The 12,663-nt window shown below is 43.7% G+C and overlaps 1 protein-coding gene across 1 annotated transcript in view; it reads left to right on the forward strand.

The window, feature by feature from the left end:
- LOC134202731 (parkin coregulated gene protein homolog) overlaps nucleotides 1–12,410 on the forward strand; it is a 31,654-nt gene extending 19,244 nt beyond the window's left edge. Inside the window, exons 2-4 of the mRNA XM_062677734.1 lie at nucleotides 306–587; nucleotides 646–795; nucleotides 11,824–12,410. Coding sequence (XP_062533718.1) covers nucleotides 306–587; nucleotides 646–795; nucleotides 11,824–11,984 — 593 coding nt within the window. The 3' untranslated portion in view covers nucleotides 11,985–12,410. The remainder of the gene's footprint in view (nucleotides 1–305; nucleotides 588–645; nucleotides 796–11,823) is intronic.
- The last annotated feature ends 253 nt before the right edge of the window (nucleotides 12,411–12,663 follow it).

Consider the following 12,663-nt stretch of genomic DNA (forward strand, 5'->3'; position numbering starts at 1 on the left):
CTTCTCCGGATTGATAATCCTACGCCTTCGCACGCAAGGCTAACTGGAGGCCCCAACTGTCGAACAATTGAATTAAATAGCAAGTAGTGAAACTTAATGTCATATCTCAATTTTGTTTAGACTTTTAAAAATATTCCAGTGCAGTGTATTTACGAGGTGGTCTAAGGTGGTCTAAGCACTGAGTATATTTTGTTCCATGATTAGTTTTTTTTATTAATATTAGCTTGATATATTTATTCATAAGTTTAGCTCATGTTATTCGTAGAACAAGAGAAATATTCAAATATTCCAAACTTTTCCTGCAGATAAGTACATGCTCCAACCGAAAGCCACTTCCTTCCGGATGTACTATGATCGTGGTGATTTGCCCATCAAGATGGAATACTTAACCGGTGGAGATAAAATCGCCTGGACCGTGGACATCGACAAGCTAGACTACGGCCTCTATCTGCCGTTGTTCTTCGATGGACTGTCGGAAACACGTCACCCGTACAAAACATACGCACGGCAGGGCGTACAGGACCTGCTCTCTCACGGGGGAGACAAAATTTACCCCGTCATACCCCAACTAATTATACCGATTAAGAGTAAGTCACGCCAACCCATTACAAATGCACACGAACGAGAGTTTTGTCTTCATTGCAGATGCTCTGAACACTCGGAATATGGAGGTTATGTGTGTCACGTTACGGATTATTCAGCAGCTGGTAATGGCATCGGATCTTATTGGGCCGGCCTTGGTTCCGTTCTATAGGCAACTGTTACCCATGTTTAACGCCTACAAAGTGAAGAACAGTGAGTTTAAATGATATAAGCTATGTCTATATTTGTGTTTTAGTTGTCGTTTTCGAGAGAACGTCATTTTAGAAGCCTTATAGCGTGCAAGTGTGGTAGCACACCCGTCGTCCATTTATCACCGAGCGAGTGCTGCTCGTACTTCGAGTTGACTGCTGTTGAAGCGGCCACTATTTTATTTGAAAAGTTTGCTTTGTGGTGATGACCCTGATGGTAATCGTTCTAAATAACTTTCACAGAGCTAGTGCTCTTCATCAAATTTAGCTTGCATACCCGTTATATGCCACTCTTGTCCGTTTATCCGAAGAAAGCGTGTTACTAATAGCTTTCGAGATGGATGGATAATTACAGTAGAAGATAATGGGTTGTAACGAATTTGCGTTCTATAGTTTGCTGACTATTAGTGAGAATTGGACTCCACCCTTGTATTTGTTTTTGACACGCTTTGTATGGTTGATGAGAACGATATGGAATTAAAACTGAATATTCATTGCTAAATGAATATATTCGTTATAGATTATAAGGATCACTCACACTTTTTTTAATGAATATTAACATCCAATTTTTAAAAATATTGGCTTTTAATTTTATTGGTTTTTAGCAATGTCTTTTGACTTATTTCGGATGTTTAAGAACAAGATTTACAATTTCTGCTCTGAATTTATTCATGGCTTTCTACATTGTTTATAATCTCTAAGGGGCCGTACGCTTATTATATAAGCACTTATAAGGAGAGGGAGGGTCTATCGTTTTCTTACCCCAGTAGCATTTTGGTTTTATAATGGTTTTAAAACACTCTTGAAGAGTAAATAATGGAGTTTTTGAGTCAAGAGTGTTATAAAAATAAAAATGTTACTTGGGTATGCTCCATATAAACATTATTTTGTTCGGAAAAAATCTTACAAGGGGGGAGGGTGGCTGAAAAACCCAGAAAAAAATCCTACGTAATTAGTGTACGACCCCTAACCAGATCTCCAATAAGTCCTGCCCCAATAAGTTCTGCCCGCTACGATTTATATTTATATTCTAACGCTGTTGAATAATTCCAGACTAGCTTCAACACTGTCTTATCAAGTATACAAATAGTCATTACTTTTATCTTTTTCCCGATTTCATCACGATCATTTAGGGGAACGGTTCGGTACTTCATCGCATAGCTCCCATTTCCATCCCATCAAAAACAAAGCAATGAAAAGGAATTTGATTTGTGTTTTATTTTTGTGATTTTTTTTCAGCAGTGAGCAAGTATGTTAGCAAAAAGAAGCATCGAGATTGGTGCTGTATTTCTTTGTTTTGCGATGAGATAAATATATGTTCAATGAGATGGAAAACGAAACAAAATACAAAAATCATATAAATCTCAAAATATAGCTGATTTAACACCCCCAAAAATGTATGGAAAAAATCAGGAAAACCTATACTTTTCTGTAGTGGATGTTTTAAAGATACTGATTTTTTGAAAACAAGCCTCTTCGGATAAAGACACCGTGTAGCATGGTGCGCATGTGCTAATTGAGCCAGGCTGGGCACATACCGGTTGAGGACATTGCAAAAAGCCTTGGTTGGTCCGATAGGTACTTTGGGTTGCACTTGAGAGCGTTTTGGATTACCTTGAGTATCAATTCAACAAAGTTGGATTTGCAAGGTTCGCATATGTCTATTGGATCGGATTGGGTATTTGCCGATGATGAAGACATTGCATAAGCTTTGGTTGATCTGGTAGATACATTGGGATAAAATCGCATCTCGTATTCCTGAACATGGATCACTGCCTCATTGCCTCAACGATCAATATGAATGAACTTTATTGAGTGTTCAAAATTATGGAGTTTGATGCGTTACAAGCCAGGTTTCAGAAATGATCACTAAGTGCCCAATCAGCACAAAATCGTATATCCCCTTTATATCCCTTTTCCCGCAAAAATATCCTCAAGGCCACATGGAGATCACCTAACCAAGAAACGGAAAACCAAATCGACCACGTTCTAATCGACGGTAAATTCTTCTCCGACATCACGAACGTCCGCACTTACCGCAGTGCGAATATTGAATCCGACCACTACCTCGTTACAGTATGCCTACGCTCAAAACTCTCGACGGTGTACAATACGCGTCGTCAAGGGCGTAGCCAAGGGGGGGCCGTCGCCCCCCTAAATTGTGGAAAGATTGAACGGGTACTGAAATGAATTCCCTCAAACATGTGCACTTTACGATCCAATCATATACAGAAATAGGTGGTTGAAATTCAAAAAATTCCCAAAACTTATTAGGGCATCCAGGAGCCATAATATATGAAAGTTCAAAACAACTCGAAACATTTCGGGCTCAAAACTCCTCCTTATCTAGAAACCCCCCACTATTTTTTTTAGGAAATTCACGAGGAAATTCCTTGAAGATATCTTTTCTTCTCTCCAAGATTTACTTCTAGATATTTCTTCGGCTATTCTTTCAGGCATGCATTCGAGAGTTCCGTCAAGAATACATACGGAATTTCTTCCCAAAATTCTACCAGAAGTTTCTTCAAAAATTTATGACGGAAATCCTCCGATTTAGCTCCATAATTTCACTTGTAAATCTATAAGAAATTCCTTCGGAAATTCTTCTAGGAACTTCTCCGGGATCTCGGAACTCTTCCTTTAATTCTTCAGGGATTACTTCCAGGTAATTTTCCAGGAATACCTCCAAACATTCAATAGCGAAATCATCTAGCATTCCAATCTGGAATTCTTTTCGCAATTACTTCAGAATATCCTTCAAGAAATCCTCTAGAAATATCTTCATGTATTTCCCCAGAAATTCTTACAGGTATTTTTTCGGGAGTTCCTTCAGGTACTTCTCCAGGAATTCCTTCAGGAATTTTTCCGGGAGATTTTCCGCGGAAGTGTACTAGAATTCCTTCCGGACTTCACTCGGAATTTACTCGGATATCTGCCAAGAGTACTTCCACAAATTTCTTCGGAACAATCCGCAGAGATTTTCTTCAGAAACTCATCTGGGAATACTTTCAGGATTTCATCTGGGAATTTCTGCATTAATTCCTCCTGGTATTTTTCTGGGAATTCCTTCAGATATTTTTTTCGGAAATTCCTTTAGGAACTTCTCTAAGAATTATTTCAGGACTTCAATGTGGGAATTCCTCCTGAAGTGCTTGTGGGAGTTCCTCCGGGAGTTCTTCCAGGAGTTTTTCCAAGAAATTCTCCGGTAATACCTCCAGGAACTTTACAGGGAATTCCTGGACGATATTTGGCAGGAATTTCACGGGAAATGGGATTTTGGAAGTTCCTTCAGAAATATTTTTTCTCTTCCTCTAGGGTATTCCGCCGGATGTTCCTCTAAAGTTCCATCAGTAATTCCTTCGGGAATTCAATCAGGCTTTCTTCCAGGAATTCATTTAGCATTTCTTTAGGCATTTATCTACAAATTCTTCCAGAAGTTCCTCGGAGAATTTCTCTGGGAGTTTTTACGGGAATTCCTCCGGGAGGTTCTTTTAAGAATTCTTCCAGGAGTTCCTCCTGGAATTCTTACGGAAGTTCCTTTGGGAGTTCATCCTAGAATTCTTACGAGAGTTCCTCCTGGATTTCCTCCGGAAATTCTTCCTGTAGTTCTTCAATAAGTTCCTCCGGGAGTTCCTTTTCAGAGAAACACCCGGAGAAACTGCAGGTGAAACTCCCGGAGGGATTCTCGTAGAAACTGCTGGTGGATCTCCCGGAGGAATTCCCGAAGGAACTGCCGGAGGAGCTCCCGTAAGATCTCCCGTAAGAACTCCCGGAGGAATTTCAGGAGGAACTCCTAGAAGAATTCCTAGAGGACCTCCCGTATGAGCTCCCAGAGAAACTATCGGAAGAACTTCGGGAGGAATTTTCAGCTTAATTTCTGAATTTCTGATTTCCTGAAAAAAGCCTGAATAATTTCCTGGAATAGCTTCTGGTGGAACTCCCGGAGGAATTTCCGGAGAAACTCCCGGATGAATTGCTGGTGGAATTCCCGGAGGAACTCTCGAAGGAATTTTCTGGAAGAATTTCTGAAGAAACTCCCTGGAGAATTTTCAAAGGAACCCCGGGGAAACTACCAGAAGCATTCTCGGAAACAAGAGAATTCATCTTATAGACAAATCTCGTCTAGCTGAAACCTTTGTTGGGGTTTGTAGCTGGACCATCATCATCATCAGAGGACCTCCCGGAGAATTCCCTGAGGAGCTCGCAGAGAAATTCTCGGAGGAGCTTCTGGTGGAAAATCTATATAAATTTCTGAAGAAGCCTAAATAAATTCCAATTCTGCCGAAATCCCCGGAAGAATTTTCAGAGGAACTGCCGATAGAACTTCCGGAATAATTCTCGAAGGAAATCCTAGAGAAATTCTTGGTGGAAATGCCGGTGGAACTCCTGGAAGAATTCCAGGAGGAATTTTCGGAGAAATCTTTCTGAATACTAAGTTCGTTAATATTTTTCTTACTTTTTTTTAAAAATATCTGATGAGCAATAAATCACGCATTTTTAAATCCATTATTGTTTTAATAATTATTGTTTCGATTTGGTTTGGATTTGATTTCATGTGTTAATATTCATGTGTTTTTATAAAACTACGATTTAGAAGACCAAAAAAGTTGGCCCACCCCTTCTCGAAATCCTGGCTGCGCCCATGCGCGTCGTAGTCGAACGCCGCAGCTTAAGATCGGGTGGCTATAAGACGGTAGACTAGTCCATGACTACGCGCAACAGCTGGAAGTGGCACTCCCAACGGAAGAGCAGCTAGGCGCAGCGTCTCTTGAAGATGGCTGGAGAGATATTCGATCAGCCATTGATAGCACCGCAACCGCTGCACTTGGCACGGTGCCCAAGGATCAGAGAACCGACTGGTATGACGGCTTATGTGAGCAGTTAGTGGAAGAGAAAAATGCAGCATGGCCAGATTGCTGCAACACCGCACGAGGGCGAACCAGGCACGATATACCGTGCTCTGCCCTTATTCCGTTCACCTAAGACAATGCGCTATGTCTAAAAGCTCTAAAAAATAGCCGTTTAGTATTTTGAAGCTGCAATTTCACTACATAGTGTCATTTTCTATATACAATTGAAAATAAAATATGTTGGGATGCATTCATAGACTTAGGCTCCACTAGTGAAAACAAAATTGACCAATTATGTGGTCCTTATTTCAATCATCTGAAATGGCATTGTTCCTAATTCCGTTCATTCGTGTTCCTAATTCCAATCACCTGAAAACATTTGATTTCTTGCATCATTTTCATTTCCAGGTATCATTTTTCTCACAAATCCATTTTTTCATTTATTAATATTGCAAATAAAAAGCTTAAAATGTAATTTCCTTCCAAATTTAAAATACAATGAATGAGTATAGCCAAGTTGACTGTTTTTTCGTTTGTTTCACTTAGCATTCGAGATATATTCAACATGAACATTGATGCTGGATGCCCAGTTGCATTAGGTACCACAGAAAAGGACAGATACGATTCCTTATCGGAGTTTTACACCTTATCCTCAACGTAATTTTGACTAGAGCCTGGATTCTAGGCCTTTAATTCTGACCTGAACCTTCCAAAACAAAGTCTCTGTTAGTTTGGAATTGTTCGTACCACTGTTTCGTTCAAATTGAATATTCCTTAAAGTTCCGGTTCTTCAAAGTACTGGATAACCCTACTTCTACGAAGTATTTACGGATTTCGGTAAAACATAACCTTATTTGCAGCTCAGAGAGGGCAGTGTTTTTTTAATAGAAATTCGACAAAAAATTTCCAGATAAAGCTTTCAAACAAAAACTCCGCAATTATGGATTGTGCTGTTTAAAATGGTCCGTATTCTCCGGAAACTCTTTCTTAACATTGTCCAGCATTCACTTTATAAATCATCATTGAATCATTAACTGAAAAAACTGTATTTTCCCGGCACGAGTTGTAAAAGGTCTCATAACGTTTTCGAGTAGAATCGTTAACGGAATTCCTTTCGGTCTGCCTGCTTGCGGGATAGAATTTCAAATGTTCACCATTCATATGGCTTCATGTACGATGTATTTTGTTTTGCTCATAGATTATATTCTCAAACACGGAAATTTGCGGAATTCAAACCCAATGAGCGGAATAAGGAACGAGTAGATTTAGATGTACCCTTATTCCGGTCAAAATATTTTTCACTTTTCAGCATTTTCTATCGGGAAAATACAGGCATCAATTTGGTAATACGCTATAATGTTCATTCATTTATTTAGTCTACATCTATACAGATAACACTGAATCAACAATTTGACGCCACAATACACGGTTCGAGGCCGCATCTCTCCATCCTCGAATACGCCCCACGCTCGCCAAGTCGTTCTGCACCTGGTCTGCCCATCTCGCTCGCTGCGCTCCACGTCGTCTCGTACCTGCCGGATCGGAAGCGAACACCATCTTTGCAGGGTTGCTGTCCGGCATTCTTGCAACATGCCCTGCCCATCGTACCCTTCCGGCTTTAGCTACCTTCTGGATACTGGGTTCGCCGTAGAGCTGGGCGAGCTCATGGTTCATTCTTCGCCGCCACACACCGTCTTCTTGTACACCGCCAAAGATGGTCCTAAGCACCCGTCTCTCGAATACTCCGAGTGCTTGCAAGTCCTCCTCGAGCATTGTCCATGTTTCATGTCCGTAGAGGACTACCGGTCTTATTAACGTCTTGTACATGACACATTTGGTGCGGTGGCGAATCTTTTTCGACCGCAGTTTCTTCTGGAGCCCGTAGTAGGCCCGACTTCCACAGATGATGCGCCTTCGTATTTCACGACTAACGTTGTTGTCAGCCGTTAGCAAGGATCCGAGGTAGACGAATTCCTCGACCACCTCGAAGGTATCCCCTGTCTATCGTAACACTGCTTCCCAGGCGGACCCTGTCGCGCTCGGTTCCACCCACAAGCATGTACTTTGTCTTTGACGCATTCACCACCAGTCCAACTTTTGTTGCTTCACGTTTCAGGCGGGTGTACAGTTCTGCCACGTTTGCAAATGTTCGGCCGACAATGTCCATGTCATCCGCGAAGCAAATAAATTGACTGGATCTGTTGAAAATCGTTCCCGGCTGTTACACCCGGCTCTCCGCATGACACCTTCTAGCGCAATGTTGAACAACAGGCACGAAAGTCCATCACCTTGTCTTAGTCCCCGGCGCGATTCGAACGAACTGGAGTGTTCGCCTGAGATCTTCGCTACACAGTTTTGCACACCATCCACCGTTGCTTTGATCAGTCTGGTAAGCTTTCCAGGAAGCTGTTCTCGTCCATAATTTTCCATAGCTCTACGCGGTCTATACTGTCGTATGCCGCCTTGAAATCAACGAACAGATGGTGCGTTGGGACCTGGTATTCACGGCATTTTTGAAGGATTTGCCGTACAGTAAAGATCTGGTCCGTTGTCGAGCGGCCGTCAACGAAGCCGGCTTGATAACTTCCCACGAACTCATTCACTAATGGTGACAGACGACGGAAGATGATCTGGGATATCACTTTGTAGGCGGCGTTAAGGATGGTGATCGCTCGAAAGTTCTCACACTCCAGCACACTTCTTGTAGATGGGGCATATAACCCCTTCCTTCCACTCCTCCGGTAGCTGTTCGGTTTCCCAGATTCTGACTATCAGTTTGTGTAGGCAAGTGGCCAGCTTTTCCGGGCCCATCTTGATGAGCTCAGCTCCGATACCATCCTTACCAGCTGCTTTATTGGCCTTTAGCTGTTGAATGGCATCCTTAACTTCCCTCAAGGTGGGGGCTGGTTGGCTTCCATCGTCCGCTGAACTGACGTAGTCATCTCCTCCGCTGCCTTGACTTTCATTGCCTGTACTCTCAGCGCCATTCAGATGTTCCTCGTAGTGCTGCTTCCACCTTTCGATCACCACACGTTCGTCCGTCAAGATGCTCCCATCCTTACCCCGGCACATTTCGGCTCGCGGCACGAAGCCTTTGCGGGATGCGTTGAGCTTCTGATAGAACTTGCGTGTATCTTGAGAACGGCACAGCTGTTCCATCTCCTCGCACTCCGCTTCTTCCAGGCGGCGTTTCTTCTCCTGAAAAAGGCGGGTCTGTTGTCTCCGCTTCCGTCTATAACGTTCCACGTTCTGCCGGGTACCTTGCTGCAGCGCGACCGCCCGCGCTGCGTCCTTCTCCTCCAGAATCTGTCTGCACTCTTCGTCGAACCAATCGTTCCGTCGACTTCGACCCATATACCCGACGTTGTTCTCCGCTGCGTCGTTAATGGCTGCTTTGACTGTATTCCAGCAGTCCTCAAGAGGGGCCCCATCGAGCTCACCCTCTTCCGGCAACGCTGCCTCGAGATGCTGCGCGTATGCAGTGGCGACATCAGGTTGCTTCAGTCGCTCTAGGTCGTACCGCGGCGGTCGTCGGTACCGAACATTGTTGATGACGGATAGTTTTGGGCGCAGTTTAACCATCACCAGATAGTGGTCAGAGTCGATGTTAGCGCCACGATAAGTCCTGACGTCGATAATGTCGGAGAAGTGCCGTCCATCAATCAGAACGTGGTCGATTTGTGATTCTGTCTGCAGTGGTGATCTCCAGGTGTACTGATACGGGAGGCTGTGTTGGAAGTAGGTGCTGCGAATGGCCATATTCTTGGAGGCGGCGAAATCAATTAGTCGTAGGCCGTTTTCGTTCGTCAGCCGGTGAGCGCTGAACTTTCCAATAGTCGGTCTAAACTCCTCCTCTTGGCCAACCTGAGCGTTCAAATCTCCTATGATGATTTTGACGTCGTGGCTTGGGCAGCTGTCGTACTCACGTTCCAGCTGCGCGTAGAATGCGTCCTTATCATCATCAGTGCTTCCGGAGTGTGGGCTATGGACGTTGATTATGCTGAAGTTGAAGAACCGGCCTTTGATCCTCAACCTGCACATTCTCTCGTTGATCGGCCACCACCCGATCACGCGCCTTTGCATGTCGCCCATCACTATGAAAGCTGTTCCCAGCTCGTGTGTGCTGCCGCAGCTCTGGTAGATGGTATGATTACCTCTAAACGTTCGCACCATTGATCCCTTCCAACAAACCTCCTGCAGCGCTACGATGCCGAATCCACGGTCCTTGAGCACATCGGCGAGTATGCGTGTGCTCCGTAAGTTGAGAGATTTGCAGTTCCACGAACCGAGTTTCCAATCGCTAGTCCCTTTTCGTCGCATTGGTCTTCGCCGATGGTTCCGGTCCGTACTCTCTTGTTGATTGTTCGTTGCTTATGATTTTTAAAGGCTGGCTTGCAGGGCCTGACACCAAACCCCTAAATTTCCGGAGGACCATTCCTCCTTATTTCCGGTGGACCATGGTGCACAGTTTCATTTTAGAGTCCCTCGCTGGCACTCGGACGATGATCAGCCGCCCCTAACATGGAGAACAGACGCTGTTGTGAGCCGATCCTGACATGGAGAACAGACGCTCAATAAGATTTGCACCTCCGGAGAGGAGCAAACCCCCTTCCCTGTCAGCATACGACCATAGTTCCCACTGGGGTTGGTTACCCGATCTTCCCTAGGGTTGCTCGTATCCCGGCCAGCACCGCGGGGAGGTAGGGATAGGAGTTGCTGGGTAAGAGGCTAAGGACCGCGAGATGGGGTCTATTTTATTCCTTCAGGTACGCGAAGTACCAATGGTACGCTTTACCCAGCATTTGCCGTGCCACGCTATAATGTTATTTGTCATAAATTTGCACGTTGGGATTTCGTCAAACAAGTTATTCGAACAAAACATAAATGTGAGCCACCCACTGCGAGTTTGCATCGGTGGTGACGAAATCGTGGTGGTAGAATAATTTGTGTACTTGGGCTCACTGGTGACTGCCGAAAATGATACCAGCAGAGAAATTCGGAGACGCATAGTGGCTGGAAATCGTACATACTTTGGACTCCGCAAGACGCTCCGATCGAATAGAGTTAGCCGCCGTACCAAACTGACAATCTACAAAACGCTCATTAGACCGGTAGTACTCTACGGACACGAGACCTGGACGATGCTCGTGGAGGACCAACGCGCACTTGGAGTCTTCGAAAGGAAAGTGCTGCGTACCATCTATGGTGGGGTGCAGATGGCGGACGGTACGTGGAGGAGGCGAATGAACACGAGTTGCATCAGCTGTTGGGAGAGCCATCCATCGTTCACACCGTGAAAATCTGACGACTTGCGGTGGGCCGGGCACGTAGTCAGAATGTCGTCCAGTGACCCGGTGAAAATGGTTCTCGACAACGATCCGATGGGCACAAGAAGGCGAGGTGCGCAGCGAGCAAGGTGGATCGATCAGGTGGAAGATGACTTGCGGACCCTCCGTAGACTGCGTGGTTGGCGACTTGCAGTCATGGACCGAGCCGAATATACCACACAGGCCACTTCGGCCTTTGTCTGAAGAAATAAATATAATACCTAAGTCGCAGTGTAGGATTCAAACTGCTCGTGTAGAGCAGAGTGTATGTAATTAAGAGTGGCGACATGTGCCGCATTTGACAGGTCTCCTGCTCGTTTGGAACACGATTTTGTATGGGAATGACAGATGAATTTTATTCCAATTCTGACAGTGTCGCCACTCTTAATTACATACACTCTGGAGAAACATACTACATACACCCTGCGTTAGATGTCCTGCGCATCGTATACCCTTGTATTTGGCATCTCACACTAGCGCCTTCTGTTGACATTGTCGTACTAAACTTTGTTTCGTACAACATGCACGTAAGGTGGTGGTAAACTAACTGGGCGATGGATTTCTGTTCTAGCTGTTACGTCTGTTTGTCTGTGGTGATACTAAGGGAAAATTATTATCTATTTCAAACTCAAAACATTTATTAAAAGAACAATTTTTTTGTATAAATTTGTTTTTTTTGAATCGATGAAATGTGTGGGAAACCAAGAATTGTGCATTACAATATGCCGTTGAAAATCTACTTGAAGAAAAATTGCAATACCCAGGATATTCGCAAAAGTCGGAAAAGTTTGCACGCATAAGTTACTAAAAACAGTTTTCTATCTTATTTTTATTTCCCTTTAACTCACGCCGCAGTTAATTCCGGTGATGCCATTGACTACGGCCAAAAGAACAACATGAACGTGGGCGATCTGATCGATGAGACGTTGCAGGTGCTGGAGCGCCATGGCGGAGAGGACGCTTTCATTAACATTAAGTACATGGTGCCGACGTACGAATCATGTTATCTAAATTGAAAAGTATTTAGACATTTTACGCTCTACCGTTCACGTTGTACTCAGTACTAGCTTTCAACAGTTCTTATAATTAGCACAAATATTTATAGATAATGCAAAACATGGTCATTAGTATCGATAATAGTATGAATAATTATCATACACGCAATTATTAGAAAAGTGCCAAATTACTTTAGGAAAACGTTTGCCGATATGGAAGAGAAGAGAGGGCGTGGCTAGATTTAAGTTATTTCGAAAAGTTGACCATTACGAAGCAATAGTTAACACATTCGCAATCCCCTGTCATAAGACGAGTTTATACAATCCCCTTGAATTCCACCACTTAATTGTATCTTGACAGATACGTATTTCGACCTCAACAGTAAGGCCGTCTTCAGTGTCTCGTACTTGACTCGACAGTCGAGTCAAGTACGAGACACTGAAGCATGGTGACCAGCGAACCGGGAAAACCGGGAGAACCGGGAAATAACCGGGAATTGAAAATCACCGGGAAAATATCGGGAAATATGCGGGAAATTTAATAATCACCGGGAAAATTTTCAAATCTGCATTTGTCTCTTTGTAAAAAATAGTGCAGTAATCTCAAACATAATGAGAGAATTGGTAGACTCATTTGTTCATTTCATTATATTTCAGAGTTTACAAGTTTCTAAAGTAGGTCATGTATTTATGAAGACCC

Source organism: Armigeres subalbatus, unplaced genomic scaffold (assembly GCF_024139115.2).
Source record: "Armigeres subalbatus isolate Guangzhou_Male unplaced genomic scaffold, GZ_Asu_2 Contig138, whole genome shotgun sequence".
Lineage (NCBI taxonomy): Eukaryota > Metazoa > Arthropoda > Insecta > Diptera > Culicidae > Armigeres > Armigeres subalbatus.